The following is a 25,335-nucleotide window of genomic DNA, read 5'->3' on the forward strand; positions in this document are numbered from 1 at the left end:
CAAGTGGGGAATTCCTTGCTTAGCTGAATGCAAACAACACATAGGACTCATGTAATGAACATCAAGATTCCTCTAGATGGTATAAAATGGCGTTTTTGTGTCAGCAATGAATAGCACTGTGCCATATAAAAGATTCTGCAGAATCACAGGGGTGTGACTGGCTGAGGACTGTATTATGCATCCTCTAACATTGTGCATGGCAGTCAGTATTTGTCATCATGGGATTAGCCCATTCTCCAGTGAAGCGGCAGGAATGGGACAGGCTTTATTTGAAGAAGTCTCATGCTCATGATTTGCTTTATTCTCTATTGTTACCCATTCTTCTTTATTGTTCATTTGTTACGGGCAGAATACCCCCAGCAAGATGGAGTGCAAATATATTGGGCACTGTTCAAACACAAAGATAAGCAACACTTGTTGCATTGTAGAGCTTGTGATCAAAACCACCAAGACAAAGCATGAAAGCACAGGGAGTATTTGAAGTACAAAGTTATTTCCTTCGCTTTTGTACTTAAGAAATGCAGCTCCAGTCTGGCCGCACAGATTTTCCCACCCACCTCTCTTAGCAATCTTATATTTTGAGAGAGCTGAAATTATCATGTTCTTGCTTGCAAAGAAAGGCTTTTCATGTCATGTTCTAACCACAGCCAGTTGAAATGAGCCATGAAGCTTGGTTCAGAGCACAGTGGCTCTGATGGATACTATTATCCTCGATCCAACAGTGTGCTATTCATGTTGACATGACTAGCACAGAGACAAACTGCGTACTTGCCAGACACCTTCATGTTACTGGATAACCCAAGTGACATAGTAAAACATGGAACAGGGTGTGTGGTTTCTGATCAAACTACCTGATTTTTGAGTAAGGGATTCTGCAAGGAAGACTCCTGCATTTCTCCTGGAAATCTGTGAAGACAGCTCCAGAGCTTGGGATCTCACAATGCTTTTGCTAAATTCCAGAGAACTGAGTGTAGACTAATTGGGTGCTGGTGAGAAGCAAGAAGTCTGGTTTTATTTCAACAGGCATAGTACCTGCTACAGCTTGGGCCTTCTGTGTCCATGGCCCTCAGGCAATTCAAAGAGGCCCACAAAGGGAGGAATTAGAGAGTAAAAATAAACTGCCGAGTTTATGATGACTTCAGCTGTTATCTCTTGAGACAGACGCATAGCATCTGTAGCTATCCATTATTTGGTGTGTGGGTGGCAACTGTGACATTTCAGGAACTCGAGAGTTTAGCTTTGATGAAGCTGGAGGCCAAAGATCAAAATTGGACTCATCTGGGTGGGCTAAGGTTCAGCCTCATCTGATACATGTGTCTTCCCCTAACACTTACCACCTGAGAGAGTTATGAAGCCTGTCCTCGCAGTGCTCTCAGGAAGAAATGAAGTATTGCTGCAGAGATGGAAAACAAGAACAGGATATTTTGAAGATTTCCCCAGCACAGCAGAGGGCATCTAGATTGGGACTGGAGTCATACAGAGAGTAGAATCTGGATTTTGAGAGACAGTTTAAGGTTTTGACAGTGGTACTTAAAAGGAGGGTGTGTAATGAAGGATTTTAAATTTTTATATAAGAAAGGTCTGGAAAAAATCTCCCAAGTAATTTCAAATATACGTTTCAACAGAGCCAAATATGTGAAGTATTTTGTACTATTTTCTGCTATAAAATCCATCACGGAAAAAATGAAATTAAACAAAAAATTCAAGCTTTTTATCCCCCTAAGAAAGTATTGAAACATGATGATTCATTCTGTATTTTTCTAAAGCAAAATTCCAGAAAAATCCATAGTCTCACAAAGCATTCAGATTCCCAAAGGAGTGCTCATAATGAAAACACTGTTCCTGCTGAAGTTTTTCCATACAGCTCTGTTCAGCATCAGATCAGTATTCAAGGCTCCTTTGGCACTCAGTTCTTTCCCCATGGAGCCACTAGACTAAGCCATTTTCTATACAAACATCTTCCCCTAGGTATTTCCTTACTGCTTGCACCAGCTTTTGTCAGGAGACTTGGAAAGTGGTGTGTCTCACTCTTCTAACTTCTCTTTCTTTTTTTCCTCCCTCCTTCTCCCCTTCCCACTCTCCTCCAGGAACCTTCTGCATCATTTCACTGTGCACGTGCGTGGCTGGAATCAACTTTGAGCTCTCTCGCTACCCCCGCTACCTATATGGACTTCCCGATGACATCAGCCATGGCTATGGCTGGTCCATGTTCTGTGCGTGGGGGGGCCTGGGCCTCACACTTATCTCTGGCTTCTTCTGCACTCTGGCCCCTTCTGTCCAACCTGTCCCCAGGACCAACTGCCCCAAATCTAGACCTGAGAATGGGACAGTGTGCTAAAACAAATAGCAAACAAATACACACATACATATATATATATGTCTATGTATACCTATACATGCATATATATGTATATATAATTATATATATATATAATCTCAAATTAATGCCAGTGCCAAGGTAGAGCTGAGTCCAACACAGCACTCACATCTCCACCGGACTCTGTTGCTTCGTTCTTTCTCAAAGCGATGGGAAAGCTTTTCTCACACATGGCTCTTCCATCCAACACTGTTCAGCAGCATACCTTAGAGATTGAATGAACATATAGTTGCATCTACCTACTGCCATTTGGGAAGGGGAACAGGGGGTCCATGTGGGGGATCTGGAACCAGAATCTGTATAGGACATGGGGGGGGGGGGGGGGGGGGCAAAAAAAGCTTGTCCATTGCATCCAGAAAGAAAAATGCAAACAGCAAGCAAAGGAACAAATCAAGCACTTGAGCCAACTTTACAACGCACCTCCTCAAGGCCATTATCAGAAACCCACCCTCTTTCCTTTTCTTTCTTCAAACAAAATGACAAAAGCCTGCCCTGTCATTGGTTTGGGGTTTATGGGTTGGGGATTTTTTTTTTTTTTTTTGCTTAAAACACAGAAAACAAAATGGACAGAACGTGTGGGGAAAAGCAGAAAAGCATTTTCTCTTTACCTGCCAAACTTCAGAGAAGCAAACAAGTGAAAATAATAACAAAACCAGAAAACAACAACAAAAACAAACTTCATGAGGACATCTCAGCGAACTTGCCAACAATGCGGTTTTAATCTTCCAGCTGCCTTACATCCAGGCTTACAACTGAGGCTGAACTGCTAACACAGACGCAGCAGAAGGCCTTTTGAAAATGCTGTGATACATGTGTGTATGACCTTTTCTTCCCTCTCCTTTTATTTATTTTTTTTTTTAAGAAAAAGAAAAATTTAAAACATTGCAATGTGATTGTCCACTAAACCCATCCATGCTGTGTTTGTGGCCTAAGACTGAGGCACCGCAACTGCGGAAGCATGAGGAAAGCCATCAGGTCTGAGACAGCATGTCTCCTCTGATGGATTTCAGGATGTTTTTTTGTTTTCACGGAGCATCTGAGAGTTCAGGATGGTGGATCCAAGGAAAGACCAACCAAGGAGAAGGGAGGTGGGGGGAGCCATGGCTGTTGTTCTTCCCAGATATTTGCTGGAGTGGGATTTCATCAAGTTTCTGGTTCAGATGTTTAAGACAACTGGGCAAAAGCCATTGCTGAGGAGGAAAGGGAGCCAACTTTTGTAAGGGAGAGGTAAGAGACGCCTCTTGTTGTGTTCATGTATGCCAAATAAGACGTTCCCACATCTTGTCTTTGGAAATTTCCCCGGTTCACTGGACATCTCCACTCTCCATCTGGGAGAACTGTGTACAGATGGAAGCAAAAAGGTCAGATGCAGAGAACAGAGATCCATTTCCCATGAGCTCAAGCATTGTATGATATAATTGTGAATCTGCAAATGGGACTCTTTCTCTTTTTTGGTCTTTCTCTTTTTCCTGTTACTTCCACTTCCCAAAAGTGTCTCTTTTTTCCTTCCCTCTGCTCTTCCCATCCTATGACCTATTCAGGTCATAGGTCCCAGAAGAGCTAAATGAACAGCTAAGTCTTGAAAGGTGGGTGAATGCTGTTAGAGGAAGCAAAGCATTTTGGTTTTGAGGGCAGTGGGTTCTTGCAGGGGACCAGTGGCTGAGGGGAAGGTGGGGAGGAAGAGCCAAGGGAGTAACTAAAGAGAGTCTTAAAAGACAATGACTGAATGGCCATATGCAGGAGTAAGGGTGCCACTGTCAAATGCACAGGTGAAGGGAGAGAGGGCAAAGTAAAAAGGCCTCCCCAAAACCAACTCAACCCAACATGTTCTTAATTCAGGGATAGTACCAGCAATCCTTTCTTACACAATAGCTGCGTGCCATCAGCCCTCATTAGCCAATAAAAAGTCACCCTCTGCATCTAAAAAATCTCACCAGGAGAAGAAGGAAACCTGTTCTGACTGTGCTGTTGCACAGAAATTGAGGCATTCATTTCCAGGTCATGGCATTTACACAGTTAGCAAGAAACAGTATTTTGGTTACAAAAAATCCAACCAATGAATAATTCTTATGCAAGACCATTGCATAGCCAGCTATTCCCCTGCCAGCCCTGCTTCTCTCCCTGTTACACCTTGTGTCTTGATGTTGCTTTATTAACAGTGCCCAAATGAATGAAGTTCCTGGAGGGTGCATTGGAGTAGAGTAGATTTGGATTTCTTTCGTTCTCGCTCAGCCACCTAGCTTTTGCTTTCCCTATTCTACAAACTCCCCAGACTTGCCAGTGCCATCTGCCAAGTCAGTGTGTTGCCATTAAAATGCCACCCCTGACAACTGAAGTTTCATTTCGTTCTCCATTCGATGTGACCAGAGAAAGTATTTATTTATTCATGTTGAAAATGCGAGCTTTTTGAAGAAACTTCCTTTTTAAGTCGATTAGGGAGGGTTTGGGGTTTTGGTTTGTTGAGTTTTTTTCCTGGCAAGGTTTCAAATAGAGTGTTTTTGAAAACCTTTGGAACCATTTGACTGTGCAAGTGCCTACTAGGTAAGGAGGCTGATGAGCTACCATTGAACAGGAGAAGGAAATTAACACTAAACAGCTCTTGGAAAGCAAAATGAAAACTGAAAGCAGAAAACCCATAAATGAAAACCAAATAAGAACTATGAAAACATTCAGAAATTTTTTGAAGTATGAAAAGTTTTGTGAAAAAACCCTAACTTCTCATTAAGATATTCATGCTTTAGGAAAATAATAACTTTCATTAAACCAGCTTTGAATGCAAACTTTCTTCCTCCTCTGCAGTGCCAAGTGTGATAGGGAAGGTGTTTCATGTGAGCACAAATAGCTGGAGTGACCCACGTAAACTAAAGGGCACAAAGGCTGGAGTCCACCTCCAGGCCCTGTGGCATGGAAAGCAGAGTGAGAGCACCTGTGGTGATGTACGCTTTTGTGGTCTGTGACTGTTCACAGGGTGTCTTCTTATACAGATACAGTTTTGAAAGTGATATTGTAGCAAGATATAAAGAAATTGACATGATTTTGCTGTTTTACGGATTCTCAAAGCTTTCCTTGCTTTCTGCAGCTGGCACAAATAGTTCTGCCTTGATGGTGTTCTTGCCTTCTATGGTGTTGGCTTACAAGCTGTATATGAGCCTGTATGTTTGTCTGTGTGTGGCAATGGTGGAAGAGGGTTATGATTATTTTTATTTACAACAGAAAAGTGTTAACCCTGCATCTTTGGGCCAATTCCATGATTTTCCACTTGCTATAGCATAGGCTCTGTAAGGCCTGTGTGGCTATGGAGTATATTAAAAACTGTGGAAGTGTCTGAAGCAGCAGATGATCCTATTACCTTAGTCTCAAACTGGATCCCCAAAGGGACCATTTGTCCAAACACCAGTTCTCTTGTCGTTGCCTCAAGTAAGGGCAAAACCCCCTTGGGATGCTGTGAATTTACCCCCACGCTACTCACAGAAGTGGGAGGAGCTCTGTGTGCTTCAGTACTCTTACATGGGGCTCACAGCTTTCTGTTGGCTCAGGCTCATCTTTAGAAAAAGGTTGACTCAAAATAACATCCAAATCCAAGTTTGCAACAGTTAGTGTCTCCATCTATCCTGAGCCAAAGCACACTCGCATCTAGTCTGAGTTTCTGCATTCTGGGGAGGCTTTGAAATGTCTTTCTGAACAAAGATTCAAGCTTTTTGACTAGTGTGTGGTTTTCCATTTGAGGAGTAGTTAATTAGACATGTTAGCTGTGATCCCAGCATTAAACAGCTTGACCTCATTCCTCAGATCTGCTCTGGCAAAGCGCCTAAGCATGTTCTTTACTTGGAGCATGTGACTAATCACCTCAACTTTGGTAGACTGTTCATATGCTTCAAGTTAAGAATGTGCTTTCCTGGATGATATTCAGCTTCCTGCAGAGTCCAGCCCCCGCTTTTCTCTTCTTATCCCCCCTTTGTAGATAAAGTGACATTCTTGTCCTAGCCTGATATACCACTGCGTGTTTGGTCTCCCTTTCCGTGAGGTGGGAATGCAGGGTCCGTAGGCAAAAGGCTCTTTCCCTCCCATGGACTTTCATGTTGCACTGCTGGGACAACACATCTCTGGGCTCCAGAGACCACAGAGGAACTTGACTGCAAGAATACAGATGTCATAAAATAACCAGTCCCAGGGACACAGGGTGAATTGGCTCAACCCATTGTGATCTGTAGGCTGAGATTTTGCGCATGGTGATTCAGTTATTGTACAGTGAAGTTGTCCTATGACCGCAGTGAGTTAGCTACAGGGGGGTTGCTGTCCATCTCTGCTGGGATCACTGTATACGTGACGGGGCTACATGGCAGGAGTACATGTGCTCTGAATCTCATGTACTGTATAGGACACCCTCTTCTTCAAGCTAAAGCTGTTTGCGTGTTAAAATTTCTGACTCATATTGGCTGCCTGTATTTATCATCTCTCTCTTCTCCCTCTCTGCAAACACGCAACTGATATTCCCTGATCTAAATAGTAGAGCCCCTCCAGTTTTATTTCTAGTTGGGTTTTTTTTCCCTTTCATTCTACCCTGGGGCAGTCACAAGTGGATCACAAACCACCAGTGACCAGAGCAACTTCTCTGAAATATTGCTTCTGAAAAATTGCAATTACTGTTTTAAATGTTATTTCAGCTGCAGTAACAAATGGAAGAAAAAAATCCAACCAACCAAAAAACCCCTCACAAACCAAACACAAAAAAAGCCTCAGAGGATGCTCATCATTTAAGGAGAAAATTGTGAGTTCAGGTATTCTGCTTTCCTGTAGATGCAAGTCATTTGGGACCACATTCAGCTATGGCATGTTAGCTGTGCAGTTCATTGGATGGTGAACAAAACAGAGTTGGTGAGGGAGAGGATTGATATGCAGAGGGTATCTCAGATTCCCAAGGTTTTCTGGAAGACTCTGTCTCCATGGCTGTTCATTTACCCACTATGCAGCACCACCAAATCAGGCTCATCCCTGGAGCCCACTGATAAACAGAGCTCAGAAGAAAATCACTGTAATCTGTCCTTAATTCTTGAGTGCCAAGCTAACTGCCAGCAGTGAAATGGAGAGGAAATAATATGTTACCAAGTATAGCTTAAATAAAGACATACATTATTCGGGCTCTTTCTTCTGTGTGTCTCTACATAGGCCTAGAAGGGCTGTAGGAGTGCTCAGGCACATTCACACAAGCCAACACCGCTTTTCATTGCCCCCAGGTTTTGCGCTCTTTCATGGCTCATACTGCTGTGCTCACCCAGCCAGCAAGGGAAGACTCAAGGTGAAAAACTGAGACAGCTCTGAATGATTGCCAGGCGCCACTGAGAGACAAAGAGTAAAGAGCGTGCATGAAGCACAAACAGTGTGTAAAGATTACCGATGGATGAATTTCCAAGGTCAGGAACTCAGTTTCAAAAAAAGCCTAAAGTTTGATCACAAACTCCAGGCCAGATCTATACAGTCTTGATTCTGACAGTCTAAACTGAAAACTCATAAAGATAGGGCTTAGCTCAAAACTTACAGCCCCACTGTTTTGAGTTATAGCCAGGAATATAATGCATCTGTTCCATAGTCTGTTGAAGTCCATTAGAAAGCTTCCCCTTGGCTCCAGTGAGTTTTGGATCAGGTGCCTTAGAAAATGTTTTAGTGCTGTCTTGGTTAACACTGAAAATTAAACGCGTGCTTACACACAATATCTAATCTTTGGCTTTAAATAGTCATCAGATACTACCTTTCCTTCCGGAGCCTGGTACAATGCTGTCAATTTAATTACAGTATGCCTTACATGTGTTTAGGATTTAACTTGGAGAAAGCCTAAACAATTGCCTCAATATAGGCCACAAGAGGGAAATCAAATGGTGGTCACCTCTAGTAAAGCACTTCAGAATCACAGATCTGTCATCCTTCCTTGCTCAGGGAAGATTTGCAATGAAAATAACAGAGGCTTAGATAGATTATTTCCAGGGAAGGTGAGGGAAGGAAAAAAAGGAAACCTAACAGCAGTTGCTATAGGTCAGAATTGACGAGCATTGGCAGAATTACGTGAGGACGATCCAATGTCGCCCACAGCATCAGCAGCAGGAATGGTCAGACCATCCTAGAACTGCACTTTTATATTTTCCTTCACTGATTAACACTCCTGCAGAGCGGCAGAAAGTGACTTCAAATGTTTTCTTGCATAGGGTGTATATACATGGACACCCTTGCTCCCCTCCTTCCCTAGACACACACACATGCATATCCCACATGATGTGGGTGCTAGTAACCTGTGAATATGTGTACTATACAGAGAGGAAATACATGGCAAAATGAAGCATAATAGTTTGTTTTCTATTCTTTTATAGTTAACTCAGGAGTTAGAGTGCAATTCAGGTGCCACCTGTGTCTGTGCTAAGTTGTGCATGCAGGACTCATGGAAACTATCTGCTGAAGTGACATGGGGAACACAGTACAACTAGGACCATTTGGGTATTCACCATCAAAATGTATTTGGATATGTAAGAAAGAGTTGCCAGTATTGTTCTGATTCCAGAGATGCAGGGGAAAGGAAGCAGCTGAGATGACACAAATACGTGTTCCTTTCTGCCCATTTTGCCTTTGGGCAGATACATCTCCCAAAAAGGGAAGCAGTGAACAGCTCAGGGCAGAAACACCCTGAAACTCCGCAGCAAGACTCCAGAGCTGACCATCAGTGCTCTTCAATGTAGGGTTTCTACAGAGCTACTTCTGATCCAGTAAATCCTTGAGCTAGCCATCCTACCTCCAAAAATGCAGTTGTGTCCACAAGTCCTACCTGCCTTCAGTTGTGCCCCAAAGTCCTTCCTATCTTGTAGTGCCACCGACCCTTGTACTAACCACTTGTGTGAAATATGTACAGGTGTCACTTTCTGAGTGAGGCTGAGGGAAAATGAAGTCCCGTCAGGCCAGCCTTGATATTCACAAGATTGATTCTTGCAACCTGCTTTTGCAAGGTGCTTCTCTAACACAGATGGCCTCAGCCACAGCAGAACAAATCGCACCATATCGCTTCCAAATCAGAAATGTTTATGATCCTCTGGTGTACAAATCCCGCTGTGCTGAGACGTAGTGCCCTGGCAGGACACCACCTGAGTCTGTTCCCTGCAGAGGGCTGGTGTGGGCTGTCAGCAGCATGAAAACTGCAGTTAATGCTGCTTGGCACAGCAGGGAGCTCCGCGTCCCGTGGCTCTGCGCCCTACCTGTGGCAGCATGGCATAGGAATATCTCTGTAAAGGCAACTTGTTCAAGCTTCCTTGTTATTTTGCCAGCTGGTCAGAAATATGCAAACAGTAACAGTGATTCTGCTGTGGATGAGATTAAGAGTCGAGCCTTCAAAAAGCTGTGTCATCCGCAGGTTTTGCCCCAGTTTCAAAGTGATGTTATACACCAAGGAGCATGAATCAGGTACGGCTCAGCCTCCTGGGGCCAGCTCCACAAAAGAGCCTCAGCATCCAATTTTTCCTTAGAGAATGAATAGGAGTAAAATGCTATATGCCTTTGGTACCCACATATTTAAAAAACCCAAACAAGTATGCTCCTAATTTGCTTAAGCTTTTGTGACCTTTAATCTCAAGAACAGTTTTCATCTGACTGTTGGGCATAAGGCTGTATTTTTTTAAGAAAGGCTATTCATTTACAATATAGATTGTAAGGAAAAGGTTCAAGTAATCAGAACAATGAAAGTGCAGCCTTTGACTATTCAGTTAGAGCATACTGAATTATTTATAACTCCTGGGCACCAACAACAGTCACAGACCTCTAACTTAAACTTTCGCTATTTCTATTTGGCAATTTCCATCACTTAGAGTGTTTACATTTATGCATTTGATATTTGATCTTTTGCAGGACAAAACTTCCCCCACTTAACACAGAAAAACATATTTGGGGACTTTTGAAGATATTTTTTCTGCACTAACTTGGATTTTTTTAAAGCTTTTTGAGGCCTAGTAGGACAGACTTTACAACTTTCAAAGCCATAAGCTGTACCTAAAATGGGCCTCAACTTTCAGTTCTTTCTCAAGTAAAATTCTTTTTTATTACAGATCATTGGAATCATTGAGAAATTTGCTTCACTAACAACTGTAAGACTGAATTCTATTTATGAGTATATGTGATGAGGGGAATTAGGTAAGGGGGCTGTACTTGTATGTTAGCCCACTTTTGATGTTTTGCATAGACACAGAAACAGTCACTGCTGTCACTCCAACTTTATACCAACCTGTTTTTGTAAAAACCAACCATTACACTTGTGTGTGGCTGGAATAATGCAGTGGTAAATCTAGCCCCTAGGCTGACACACATATACATGTATATATGTATATATATGTATATATATTTGTAAATTTATGAACAATGTCTATAGCTTCATGATTGCCTGAGATAAGGTGAGGTTGATGTACAGAATTTCAGGCAAAGGACTGTTTCTTTTTCACAATCCTCACGTATCTCAGATTTAAATCAAAACAAATGAAAAAGTTCTATTTCCCAGGAAAATCCTCATTCTGCCACTGTGCCCCACTAGAGTCAGCGGCACACATATCCAAACATGTATATCCAGTCGTGGATATACGAGACTTAATCTCAAGGGCTTTTTTAAGAAAAAGAAATGGACTGAAAAAGCCAACAGCAGAATTTCTGTTCCACATTAGCTCTCTCAGCACACTCACCCTTTATTAAGAGGCCCTTTGTATGGATGCTGTTCTTCTGCACCAGGTGTATGTTTGTGAAGAGCACCTTTGTGGATGAAGTCAAGCTACACAAAGGTCTGGATTTTCTGATCTGCATTCGTCCCCGTTAACCTTAAGCACTTAACTGAGCTCTTTATGTTAACAAGCTCATTTCTTTTCATTTCTTTATAGGTAATGAAAAAAGACAGTTGTTTCTAGATGGTAAACCAGTAAAACTGACATCTAAGACAGCTTTAGGAGCTCTCTCTCACTCCATAGAGTGACCACTCACCTATCTTGGGTGTTCCCAAGATCTTAAAAGATCTTAAATCCTGGTGAGATGAATCAGGGACCTAGTGCAGAAGAGCATCCATATGGGGATTAGCCGTGGCCCTGTGCTTTAGACACATGGCCTGGCTCACCATGCAAAACACAGGTGTTCATTATTCACTGTTGGAACAAAAGGAGATGTTCATGGCAGCCTTCCCCTCCCAAATTGCAAAATGAGTGCAAAGAATAGTATTTGCCCCAACCCTTGGAAACTGCATTTAAGGTGAATTCCTTGTGGTGGTCCTAGTGATGGAGGTCAGAGATCTCTGGTCTGACCTCTTCAGCTTTTTCTGCCAGTCTTGGGCATTACTGAAGCAGTTCAAGGAGTGAATTTACATCCTAAACGTTTGAATGGCTGAGCTGTTCAAAGGTTACTTTCCTGCTTCATCCCCAAACTTGCCTGTAAAAAGTGATCTAGCTGGTAGTGATAATCAAAAAATTCTCCTCCAAGGTACAGTTTGGGGAGTTTCGTGTTTTTTTTCAATGGTGATAACTGCTTTACAGGCAGCTTGTACAGAGATGAAAGTGATTGCAATTTCATCCCTTATTGTTGGGATTATAGTTTTCCTCAGAAACACTAAACTGAGGACTCAAGAAGCAAACGAACTGTGACTGTATTCAGAAAGCTACTCTGACAAGGCTGAACATACATCTCCATCTTATGGTGAGAGTCTCTCGGAGCCAAAATTTGGAACTGCATATTGGGTTTGTCTGAAGGGACCAGCAATTTAATCCAGTATAAGAACTTTGGAGATCTTGTGTATTCCCATATTTCACCTGAATAAAAGAAACGCAGTCAGAGGAGTGGGAGAATTAAACTGATTTCTGGAAACTCGAGGGCTAAGTGAACCAACATATGGTCGCTACTACTTATTTCTACAGCTAAATTTAAGTCAGTGAGTTGACGATCTTCACCCATCTCTCAGAACAACTTGATTTTAAAAAATATGGTTAGGGTTATGACAAGACGGACTTCAGCTGCCCTGCAGGGACTCGTAAAGAAAGGATTCAACACTGTGTATCAGCACTTAGGGAAAGACTTTAGCTAGAAAATGGAAGATAAAGCTGAGTTCCAGGGATCATGCTATTTTCCAGCATGGTATCACCTTGACCAAACTGTACTGTTTCATCCTGACATTTTTCTCCTGTTCTCCCTTTCCCTTTTTTGAGGAGTCAGATATATCTCCCTTTCTTCCTTTTCCTCCCTCTGTGTGAGAATATAGAGATGCTTCATGTAAAGACACATTTCTCTAAATCCTATTCCATACCAACTCTTGCATATGTGACTGCTTTGTTATTTGAAATGTCTGTGAAAAAGAAATAAAGGCTTTAAGAGTGAACTCTGGAAATGAAGAGTAGCTTGAGGATAAATCAAATTTAAGGATGCAGCTCCATTTTCTGCAAGACTTGTCAGAAAGGTCCTAAATTCTCATCACTGCCCTCTGTGAGAGGGGTGATGAGGGTCCTGGAATGTAGGACTCTCAAAAGTTGCTCTTTTAGCTGTCAACTCACTGTGTCCCATGAGGCTCTTGCAGACTTTTCAGAGTTTTACTGTCAAAGGAAACCTCTTTTTAAAAGGTGATAATGTTCAACATCAAATGGGAAGAGGCTCTAAAGGGTGGCTCTGTCCCAGTTTATCTTTCTTTCCCATTCTTTATAACAGCCCTGTGTGTCCATCCTACACTCTCCTCTCAGCTGGACTGACTTTGCCAAGGGTGTAGCGTGCCAAGAGGGGCCTGCCTGGCCTCTCACCCCCATGCTGCTCTTGGATTATCTTCTTGGATAATTCTACACTTTCTCTTAAAAAAAAGTCTCACCTCCTAACGAAAGCCATAACTACTCCTGTGGCCCTGCAGCAGGGAGCCTCCCATGGGACAGCAGCAATGCCTGGCACCGGAGGGATCCTAGAGGATAGGCAGGAAGATGAGTGGAGCTCAAGTGGCCATCTCACAACAGAAAACTATACCGTCACCTTGCCTTGCAAGCTCCCACCATGCTTCATGAACCACTCGGCCAGTTCACAGTCTGGATCTGACTTCTCACTGACTCACACTTATGTCATCGCACACTCCTATGGTAAATAGGTGTAGGCATGGCAAAACAAGCCTATGTGAAGGCATCAGCGGTTTGCACAAGGGTCAGTGAAATATCAGACTCACTGGACTCTCCCCCATCCACAGCAACTGCATCTCCTGCAGGTATTTGCTCAGCCCTAAGTGATATTCACCCTAGCCATGAGCTACCACACTAGCCGAAAGGTTTTGGAGGGTTCCCTTTCCTTGATTCCCACATTGGTCCTTTTATTTCTTAAGGAAAAGCATCTTTTTGTTCAGAAGAAATGAACCAGTTCCCATAACCATCCTTTGGTGATGACAAAAGCTGAAATCACCACTGTCTCTAATTTACAGTTTGGGAGGCTTAGGATAATAATTTACTTAAATGCTTGCGAATTGAAGCATGTCAGCACTTTTCTAGGACATTCCCAACTAAAATAATATGACTGGTAGAAGACATTTATCATGTGAATGCATCTTGGCCAGATGTTTATGTTTCCTCTAAGTGCAGCACACACATAACAAAGCTGGATTAGAACAGACCTAGAATGCCACAATACTCAGGCATACTCAGAGAAATGCATTGATACGATACATTTATTTGGCATGTTTTCTCTTCAGAAAATGTTACGAGTCCCACCAGACCTGTCTGAGGCAGGTAGTTATTATAGCCATTTTAGAGATGGGAAGCCAAAAACCTGAGAAAAGACCTGATGTTCAGTGGTTTGATGCCTCCTTGGAATTTCTGCTAGTTGCAGGTGGAGCCTTCTGTTTTCAGCACTCTTGAAAGCCCAGACTGTAACTGGTTTATCCATATCTGCAGTGGCTATAAGGGTGAAAGCCAGGATTAGGACACTCAGGATCCTGACTGCATCAGAGCACTGCTACAGGGCTCTTCCCATGAAGCACATGCTTAATTTCAAGCATGAATGTTCCATTAATGATGCTATTGCCATGCTTCAAGCTAGGCACATGCCTAATTGCTTTGCTAGATGGGGAATTGCATTAAAATATATTAAACTTCAACATATTTTGAAAATCCAAAAATGTGGCCATTTCTCATTACATTTTGAGCATTGTCAAGGATATTTGAACTGTGTATGCAGCCTCTCAACCAAGTGGAGCACTTTTTAGCCAATCTGTGCATAGTTTAACGAGTTTTGGGTAGAAACATCCAGTTGTCACAAGTATTCAAGAGTGGCTTGTCCTGTGAGGTTTGGACTCCTGTGCTGCTACAAGAGGCAAAGTGGCTCCTGTGGCCATCGGTGCTAACAACACATCAGTAACAACTGACTATTGCGATAGGTTGCTCTGGTAAGATGTGAGTGTGGTGACTGATTTCACAAGTAATGCAGCATCTTATCAAGTGTATTGTACTTTTCCATTTCTTCCTGTAATCTGTTTGAGAAGAGGTGAACAGAAGTTGTTTAAATGTGAAACAACCCCTAACTTCTTGTTCTGTTTCTTTAAGGTGCTAATCTGCAGACACACAGGTGTTTGTGCACAGGCATCGGTGTTGCAGGGCTGTTGCCCTGAAGGATCATTTTAGTGGCAGGGTTGAGATCAGGGAACCAACAGGGAAAGTGAGCAAACCCCTGTAACTTTGAACAGACAAAAGTTGCAGAAAGCATCATAGGACTTTGCCAAAAAAACTGGCTACATCTTACAGTTTTCCTTTTGTTTTGATTTGGTTTGGTTTTGGTTTTATCCAGATCGGCACAGAAGACTGTATTTCCATCAATTAAAATCTTGTCTGGTAACTAACTAAACAACTTGTTCATGGAAAATTAAAGAATAAATAAGTAAACTGTCAGTTGTGGAATGTAAACTGATTAAACAAATAAAAAAATCATGTTGTGTGTTTTAAGCGGCTGTGTCTGCTTGTGTTGGGAGCGGGGCTGGACACCTCTCACCATCCGCTTCCTCAGGTGAAGGACAAAGGAGAAAGAGCAGAACTGGAAGGTGGGTGGCCTCTGACCACCGGAGCACTGGAAAAGCACTGGAAATGCTCTTTTCGAACCACTAGTAATAATGATTATATGGCTTCTGATCAGAAACACTGTAAGATGCTGCATCCCTGGAGACATTGAAGGCCACGCTGGATGTGGTTCTGGGCAACCTGATCTAGTTCGAGATGTCCCTGCTCATTGCACAGAGGTTGGACCAGATGGCTTTTGAAGGTTCCTTCCAACCCAAACTATTCTATGATTCCATGACTCTATGAAACTACAAGCACAACCAGTATCTCAACCTGACTACTAATGAAGAGGTTTTTCTGCCTCTCATAGAAGGGATCGATTCCTACCAGAGCCTTGGTAACTATATGTACTCTAACACCATTAATCCCTTTCTGGGGCTATTTAACATGTAGAAGTCTGTGAATTGACTGAAATGTATAGAGACATCGCAGTAGTTTATCACCCACCTTCCCCAAGTAAATAAACAAACAAAAGTGAGTATGAAATACAGCCTTTTGGGTTTTAAGTGCTCAACTGTAAATGCTTTGGGCAACTTGGCAGGTACAACCCTGCACTCACATTAGTGCTTCCTCATTGCACTTGCATCCTCAGGCCAACAACGACGAATCAGACAGGCATTTTCTACACAGCTTTGAGTGTGCAACTAGAGTTGGGCTGCAGGTGTCCCTGGTTGCACACCCAAAGATCAGGGTATTCATGACAACTGTAAAGGTATAAAAACTAGGCCAAATGCATAGAAGGAAAGTAAAAGGAATGAACAAAAGTGCTTTAGAGTGAGCAAGCAGAGGAAAAGCAAGAGTAGGTCTAAGAGAAAAATACAACCTTTTTATCTTTTAATCAATGACTTTTAAATTAATTAACTAGAACTAAATTATTTCAAAAAAGAAAAAAATGCTGGCAAGGTAATTTTGAACCACAATTATTTTGTTGAGAATGGTGTTAAATATTGAAATTGCCAGTGTTGGCTGTTTTTACCTGATTGAGCAGCTGTACCTATCAAGACCTGACAGTCAAAAAGAAGGAGGCACCTAAACGTCCTGCCAGAATGTGCCTGGCACATTCTTCTGGCTGATGGTTTTTCCCAAGCTGACTGGTTTTTAGTGAAAGACTTTGGGCTGTAGCAACAACAACCAGCCTATCTCCTGCAGTTCTCAGGGTGGAGTCCTTCCTGTCCCCAAAGAGGTGCTGTCTAAAATATCAGCTGCAACAAGGAACCAAATGAAGGGTCTGAAAGGAGGAGAGTAAGAGTGGATTCTCTGTCAAAAACCTCATTGGTACCAGCATATGTTCCTTGACCTCTTTTCTGTCACTAATGGCTGAGGAAGCGAGAAATCTTGCCACATTTCGAATGATATCACTTGCATTACCTGTGCTTCTGACATGTCTGCTCCTACAAATAAAGCACAGAGTAAGAGGGGAAAGAGCTTGCTGGAGGGTGCAGAACCTGGCAAGCCCCCCCAAGACAAATGAAGGGAGTTAAAGCTGTAAGTGGCATACTCAGCACCATGAAGAAGTAAAACCCTTTCAATTAAAACTCATCTTCTTTCTTCTGCTGCCTGGCACAGCTGCCCACCCAGCCATCCACACCTGCTTAGTGAAACCTCTGGTTTAGCAGCAAATACTTAGGGGCTGCTAAGGTCTTTGCTCTCTGCCATGAGCAGAGACAATGTGACTCATTGGTGCTAAAAATGGAAGCCTGCAGAGCTTGCTTTGTGGCAAGGCAGAAAGCAGGTGCTCTGTCTCATGGCAGTGATGGCAAGGAAAGCTTTGGGAGCGTGGCTGCCAGATCAGAGAATTTAGCTGCTCAGCACCTATATGGGGAAGGGGGAAGAATCACAGAATCACAGAATCCCGAGGGTTGGAAGGGACCTCAAAAGATCATCTAGTCCAACCCCCCTGCAAGAGCAGGAGAACACAAATGGAAGGAGCTGGCTGCTCTTTGAAGGCTGAGCTACAGACACTGTCATGGAAGGGCCTGTGCTGCAGAAAGAGAGTGGCCTGACATCAGGGAAGATTTGTGCCTAGAACGCCAGGGTTGCATTAGCCATTTGAGGGCTGAATGTTAACCCGCAATGCACTGTTGCTCCCTGCAGTGTTCAGGCTGCCCAGCCCTGCTGCTGTCAGCTCGATGGTGCTTTGCTTTGCTCACTTCTCGAGGTCCGGCTCTCTGGCATGAGGGGAGACATCAGGTAATGCCATAGCACTGCACAGGAGCCTGCAACCCAGCTAGACAAAGCAGACAGCGAGCAAGAAGGGAAGACTCGTTAGCTGTAGTTCACCACATGGGAAACAGAGAACAGAGGGATTTTAATAACTCAGCATCCCATAAGCTGCCCGTGGCAGAGCAGGGGCTTGCTGTGCCCTTGTCAGGCTATCTCAGTTGGGAAGGCAAGGGCTGAGGCTGCTTTATCTGCCCATCTTGCCCGGCACTCCCACTCAGCAGCTCACAGTTTGGGAAGTGTAGCAGGAGCACTCATCTCTCGTGGTCCGAATCCCACTTTGAATTAGCACCATTTCCCTCAAAAATACCTCCATCTATTCAAGACTCTACCTGGTCATGAAGGGAAGTAACTACTCACTTGGGAAGGAAAGTAGTATTTTAAGAATTAGGTTTAGGAGAGAGAAGGATACCCATCGGCTTCCTCTGACACAGTGGGGCCTCAGCAGGTTGAACAGAGAGGCAACAACTCCTGTTCTTAAAGAGCAGTGAAATCCTTTGCTCTGCCCCTGAGTAGCACCCCAAGCGCAGTTTTCCCTTTGCTTTGGGTATCTGCTAATGCTTTCTGCCTGCAGTGGAGCAAAGACCCTCGCACTGAAATGCAACCGCTCTGTTTCAGAGGCAGGATAATCTCACGGTGACCTTTCTTGTCAAAAGCACATGATAACTGCAGCAGACTGGTGCTGCATGGGGTGAGGATGCTGGTAATGAAATGCTTTCATAGCTCGACACTCATTATTCCATTACATTATCAGGCTCTTCCCCAGGGGCCCTCTAAAGAGTCACGGCTGAGCTCTTTTCCTGCAGAGACCAAAAGCAGACCACCTCACAAGCTGCATTTACTACATTTTTTGCTTCCCCCCTGCTCAGGGGGAGTGTGCTCTTGTTCATTTGCATCAGACAGAAGTAGGAGAACTATGCCAGCTCAGCTATGACTTTATCAGCCTTCTAACCCACGCTGAAGCAGTCAGCCTACCGCCAGCCAGGAGCAGACAAGGCTGCTGCCACTCCAAAGCTTAGCATGCAGGGCCCATGCTTGCCAAAGGGTCTCCAGCGTGCCTCGACCACCCTCTCTCTCCTATCCTGCATTTGCCATTCACTTGCAAAGGTTGTCCATGAATGAATTCTTTGTGAGAAAATGAGCTTTCCCTTTGCTTAATTCCCTGTGATTTCTTTCCATCCTCAGATAAACCTTTGGTCTTCTCAGTTCTGAAATTCAAAGTGGCTGTCACCCAGAGGCGAGGACCTCACCTGGAGCTGGCTGCTCGGAATGAAGCCTGCAGTTGGCTGTGATAGCAAAGCGCTCTGATGGATCTCAGCTCTTTACCAGGAAATGAGCTGGTGGCCCAAGGGCAGGCCTAGCGGCCTGAGAGCTGTACTGCCAGCAGATACAGCCGGAGAGAGGTCACAGAGTCTAAGCTTTGGGCAACCATCTCCCCCCTGCTCCACTCGCCAGAGACAACCCTTTCAGTCAAAGGTGATGGTGAGTATTTTGGGAGGTATTAAACAGAGAACCAGAAGCACTACAGATCTTGCTTTGGCTTATGCTAACTGTTCACAGCAATGCTCACAATGCGTGCCAGGAACATAAAGGGAGAAATAAACCCTGCCATAAGGAGCATGTGATTTGGAAAAGCAGAAGCAGGCAAAGGGTGAGAGCAGGGAATAAAATGCGCAGGTGAAGTCTTCATAGCCACAGTTGGCACTTGGAGTTGGCCGTCTATATTCAAAACAAGCCTGCACAGAAAGCTGCTTAGTACTTTAATGCCTTCTGAGGGCTGAATAAACTCCAAGTGAGCACACGCCACATGTACGCATGCAGACACACACACACCCTCAACTGGTAGGTACAACATGAAACAAAACCAAATATCCATCTTTGCAGCAAGGTATATTTCTTCCTTTTCAGCTATGTTTCTGCAAACCTGTCAGAGAAAAGGAAGCTGAGACTGAAAACAAGTTGCTCCATGCACTGAACAAAACCTCAACTTTTCAGTTTCATACTTGGGGTGTCTGACATGCTGCAGTTTCTGCTTCATTCAACCTACCTTGTTCCCTTTAGGAGTTCTCTACGCACCATGTTTGCAGCAAAAAATACCATGTGCTGAGGTTTACAGGAAGCTTTCAAACAGAACAGGTGACTGCTGAGTCCTCCCTCCCTTCCCTTCTGTCAGATGGAGATTCATGCATTACCTCACGCTTCTCATCTCTTCCCAGCTACTGATTTTCACAATTAGAAATCTAAGTATTTTTGAGACTTCTAATGCTCTGTCAAACCCGTTTGCAAGTAGCCAGGGGATTCAAAGGTTGATGGGGACAGATGGGCAGACGTGAAGTGACAGAACATTCATTTCCTTAGGAAACCAGGCTAAAAATACTATGTTCAGAGTTCAGCTTTTTCTGTGAAGATGCACAGCTTCCCAGGAGGCCCAGCCAGTGGTTGCAGGTGGCAGCAGCAGCTCTGTGTCCTGGGTGACACCTTTCCCCATCACAGCTGTCATTGCTGTTCCTGCCAAAGGTGCATCATATCAGTTCTTCCTTTCAGCCAGGAGGCTCTGCAGTTGTTGAGATCATCATTCTGGATCTGAGCCCCAAAGAGAAGCCCACCAGGGAAGATGATATGGAAACATTACGATCAGAGTGGAGATCCACATTGTCTGAGGCAGGATCTGAATGCTCCCAGGCTAAACCTGGCAAGTTGGAACATCTGCAGACAGGCCCTGAGGGAAGCTGTGCTCCAGGATGGGCCGTCAGTCAGGCTTTTCTCCCTTCTCCAATAGCACCATCCTGAACGGCCTTGCAAGAAACCTTGCAACCTCCCTGCCTGCCTTCCTTTGCTCACCAGTAGGCAGGGATGGAGGTCAACATCTGCAAGAGCTTATTGCCTAAGACTACTAAGGCAGTGCTGCTGCAAATGCAGCATAGTCCTAGTCTGTACTAAGCAGTCCCTTTCCACCATTTTGCCAGCAGCAACCAATTAATTTTCACCATCCTTGCGACTTCTCTGCAGAGCTAGGTCCGAGTCACACATTTGTGAATAACGTGCTCATCTGTTGTTGAACGCTGAGTGTGCTCTTGCAGCACAAGGGCTTGCAGGACTCATGAACAGGGGTGCAGGAGGTCATGCACCAGGATCACTGCCCAGTGAGTGTGGCTAAAGAGGAAAAGACAGAGGGGAGCTGTGCTGTACCCCCAGGCAGTGCCAGGGTGGCTGCCAGTGCTTGGCCTCCGGGCAGTGTTCCCAAAGGCACTGTGGATGGCTCATGTTTGACCCATCAGACCTTTGGTAACAAGTACTTAAATTGAGTGAGTTCATCCCATAAAATTTAAGGAGGAAGTGGGAGGAAGGAGGAATGAAAAGCAATGTGGTTTTCTTTTAGCACCTCTCTTTCTCATTTTGTCCTGAAGTGTCAGCACCTTAAATAAAAAACCTTTTATTGCCTCCCTGCTGCCTGTGTCCAGTCACAAATAGCGAGGTCAAGGCCAAGCGCCCAACTATCCAGCTCTGCCCTCAAGGATGTCACCTCTGTGCAGAGCCCTTCATTCACTTTCCTCTCTCATTTCTCCTTTACTGTCACATTCACTCCTGCCAGCTCAGAAAACACTCGACTTCTGCTTCCAGAGATCAGAGGAGGTTGAGGGGAAATCCAGTTCCCAAGGTCTGCTGTTTTAGCTTCCATCCTACCAACAGAATAGCCAAGAGGAACCACACTACTGATTCCAGTTTCTCACAGTGCATTTCCAAACCGTGAACCACACTGAGAGCTGCCCCTGCTTTCTCTTGCAGCCCCGATGAGGGTTGGCTAGAAAGGGGTCTCCTACAATTCTACTTCCCAGGGTGCCCCCATTAAGCAGTGTGAGGGTGTTGTAGATACTCAGGAAAAAAAAAATCCAGGCCAGAATGAACATCAAGCATGAGTAGAGTTGATAAAAATAATGAAGTTAGATGACGATGTTTTTGATGTGCCCAGAGAGGAAGCAGTCATAAATTTTTCCATCAGGTGTGCAATGTACCCATAAAATGTTCCAAATATATTTTCATGCATTTGCAGCTGGACAAGAAAAAACCAAACCAAAAAACCTTACATTTGTCAGCAGTTATTTTACCAGTGAGAAAAACAACGATCTGTTGTTGGACTAGACAGTATGAAGCAAAGCTAGAGAGGGGAATTGTTTTGATACATGTTCAAGTGGCTCTGTGCAGGTGTAACACAGCTAAATATAACCTGGCATGGCCAATAGGCATCAACAGCTTGAAAAATCTTGCCGTCTGCTCATCGTGAATGCATTTCCATTTGCTTCCACAAGCTGAGGATCATGTCCCAAACCTTTTAAATTCTGATGGCTCAGAACTCCTCTGAGTTTTTGCTTCGTTCAATGCAACATCAGGAGATGCTATGTGTCAAGAAGAAGGTGATGGCTTCCTGGTCTGATGCAAGACCATCCAGTATGTCACCTGGAAGCATCTGACGTACCCAAGAGATGTCAGATCACTGTCACAGAGTTCAGCTTTACTGTGTCTCCAGCAGGACTGGTGTTTGCCATGGAAATTCAGCAATGCTGTCTCTCCTGAGTGGTCTCCCTGCTCACATGGGAAGGGATCTGTGACCATTTCTTGTCCTGACTGTGCTATTTTGTGGTAACCAGGTCACATAAAATGTCCTGTAATTGAAATAGGATTTTCTTGAGCTATTTAAACATTTATCAGAAAATAATGGGCAAAAATCTATCAGAACAACCTGCTCCAGAACTATCCATCACTCACTGAGATTCAAACTTAATTTGATTGCTATTAGTGTATGTATTTTTATTGTCCTCTGTTTGCTTAATGAACATTGCAGTTGTAGTAATAAGATTATTGATAATATGAAACAAATTTGCAGAATGAAGAGAAGATAATGAAATGATACCTTGAGGATGATTTCTGTTTAAGACATAGTAACTGTGTCATAGAGTAAATAAACTTGGTGAAGGAAGATATCAATGCCTACTAACCTGAGATACAATTATTCCCAAATTAGCAGGATGCACATTTCATTATGGTGAAATACCTGGTGACTGATGCTTGGTCCAGGCTATTTCATCTGCCTGTGAGTGTGGGACAAAGCCTTGCCCAGGAAAACAGGCAAGCAGATGTAGTTCCCAACAGCCCAGGGTAGGACTCAGCACCCACACCAGAGACAGCCCAACATATTAACGGGATTCCTGTAAATACACTGGGTTGTGAACTGTGAGGTTTTGACAAGTCCAGGAGATCAGACTGTGGCTGGCTTTCAAGAGCTCTGCCTTACATCCTGTCCAGCTCCCACTGCCAATGTGTAACAGCAACAAAAGCCTGACAGCACAGCAGTGACAGGGGTGCTTGGCCATCAAAGTCATAGTCTTAAGACCACATCTTCCTTTCTAAAGTGATACTTAGTGATATTTCAGTATAAGCATTAGTGGAAGGAATCTGCTGCTGCTGCTTGGATCTGCAGTACTGGCTTGGGACAAAGCAGTTGTATAGTCATGAACCTGCAGATGCTGAGGCTGCCCACCCCTCCCAGAGGAAACAACAGACTCATTGCCCCCTTCCTCCCTCCCTTCTTGGATTTGGAGATGATCACATAACTAATCATGTGATAGAGGTGACAATCTCTGGTGAATACAGAGTTGCTTATGTCCTACTGTTTCAGTAAAGCAATGGCAACTGCTATACACTCACAGAGCGCATACACAGCTCTGCAGCTTGCCCTACTTCATCCAAATGAACCATTGAAATTGCTTGCATTTTCAGGATATATGGTGAGTTTTACCGGCTTCCTCAGTGCCTTTAGTGGTCTGAGGAATATTTTCCTGGATCTTTGCTTAGATTTTTCAGTCCCTAAAGGACTTTCACACAACTGTTTTGATCCTAACTAACGAGAGTTTCTACATAATTTTGAACAGTAATTCTGCTAATAACATTATTTTCTCTATAGTCTCTCAGCTATAGCTCTGGCAATCACAATCTGTCTTTTGTTCAAGGTTGGACAAAAATTTGGATATTCAGTTGGTTGTTTTTCTAAGTCATATCATTACCCACCAAATCTAATTCTAAGCTGCACCTACTGCATTTCCACACAGGTATCTGTGAGTGGGTCTGGGTCCCCCAAATGCCTGCCAGCTGTGCATGTAACTGCAAACAGTAATTTCTATGAGGAACTGGCTTGGCTGACTGTAACATGGCCAATTTCAGCAAGCACTCTTTTCTGTAAGTTAAAGCCAAATTCACTCTATTTACCAAAACACGCCAATATCACATTTCACTGGCACAGAAGTCATTGTTTTTCAACTTTGAACACAGCTTTGCAGCACCACTAACAGCATCTTTAGAGAAATAAGCGCATAACTTACCTCTTGTGCTGTGAACCACTGTAACAGAGTCCCCTAATGAACTCCTTCAGTTTCTCAGACTGTATTAATATTGACATTGCACATCCATTAAACATCACTGCACAGCAGTGGTTGCTGCAAGCAGCTAGATTAGGGGCCAATGTCTCTGTGTTACCAGCCTTCCCAATGAATTTATTTATTTTGCTTATCCACGTGGACAGGCCCTCCTCTGTCATCTCACCCACAATCTACTCATTTGACTTTTTCAGTTAATGCCATTTATTCATACGTTATTTGCATTGCCTAGAACTTTTCCATATTATTTTCCTAGCTTTGTCCTAGCAGGTCTGGCACTAGAAGATACTGTGTTTTGTTCCTACAAAGAAAATGTGACAGTACCTGTTGTAACATCCTCCGTCCAACGATCCTACCAACATCCCCCCTTTGCCTCTAATTTAAGAGTAATTTTCCTAAAGACAGTAATTGCAGAGAGGAGGTAGTAGCATGAAGCTAAAGGAGAAAGACTTTTCCAGGTCTGCTCTGTATTCAATTGAGTTCTTTCCTGGGTCAGTTTTATAAATTATGCCTTTTCCAATATATTTCCCAGTTTCCAATATATTTTCCAGTTTTGTTCACATACTTCTTAGTGCTTATTAAGCTTGTTACTGTCCATTCTGGTTTCTATATTTACTTCCTGCTATGTCTTACTCTCCTACAAGCGTCTTCTAAAAGTATTTCTGGCAACGCATTTGCTTCTGTGAAAAAGTTAAAAAATAAATGTCCTATTTACTTCCACTTACACAATTTCATCTTTGGCTGCTATGTTGTACATTTTTTGCTATATAATTTTTACCTAAGCAAGCTGTGCTGTCCTTGTTTTCCTTACCCATCCTATATTCCTTCTGTTGGTACTCATATGTTTTTGTAAAGCAATGTAATCCTTAGTACTCCTTGCATCTTTCATCATATAATACACATTGTCCCAACTTATGTTACCTGTTCCATTGTGCATAAACTGTTTTACATGTTGACATCTTAAATATCCTTTTTTCTATGACTTGAGTTTCTCCATGTATCTGTAATGTCAGAGCCCTGTTCATCCTCTGCAAGATTCAGTCTGAACCAAGTGGTTTCTGTCTCTTGGCAAAGGGTATCTTCTCTGTTAATTCTTAATTGTAAATCTCCTCTTAGAGGTTTAACTGCTTCGTTCTTGCACTTATGGTATTTCCTTAATTTACTTTACTCCAGGTACCTTATGGTATTCAGTACTGAAATTACTCTTCCCATCTGTTCTTTGAAACGGAAAGCAAGAAAACAAAGCAAG

At 43.4% G+C, this 25,335-nt stretch overlaps 1 protein-coding gene across 1 annotated transcript in view; it reads left to right on the plus strand.

Annotated features, from left to right (window-relative positions):
• TMEM178B (transmembrane protein 178B) overlaps positions 1-2,338 on the plus strand; it is a gene marked incomplete at both ends in the record, with an annotated part of 221,598 nt that extends 219,260 nt beyond the window's left edge. Inside the window, one exon of the mRNA XM_080613809.1 lies at positions 2,088-2,338. Within this exon, the coding sequence (XP_080469935.1) occupies positions 2,088-2,338 (251 nt within the window). The remainder of the gene's footprint in view (positions 1-2,087) is intronic.
• Positions 2,339-25,335: the final 22,997 nt, after the last annotated feature.

The sequence above is a fragment of the Psittacula echo genome, assembly GCF_963264785.1.
Source record: "Psittacula echo genome assembly, chromosome: 1".
NCBI lineage: Eukaryota > Metazoa > Chordata > Aves > Psittaciformes > Psittacidae > Psittacula > Psittacula echo.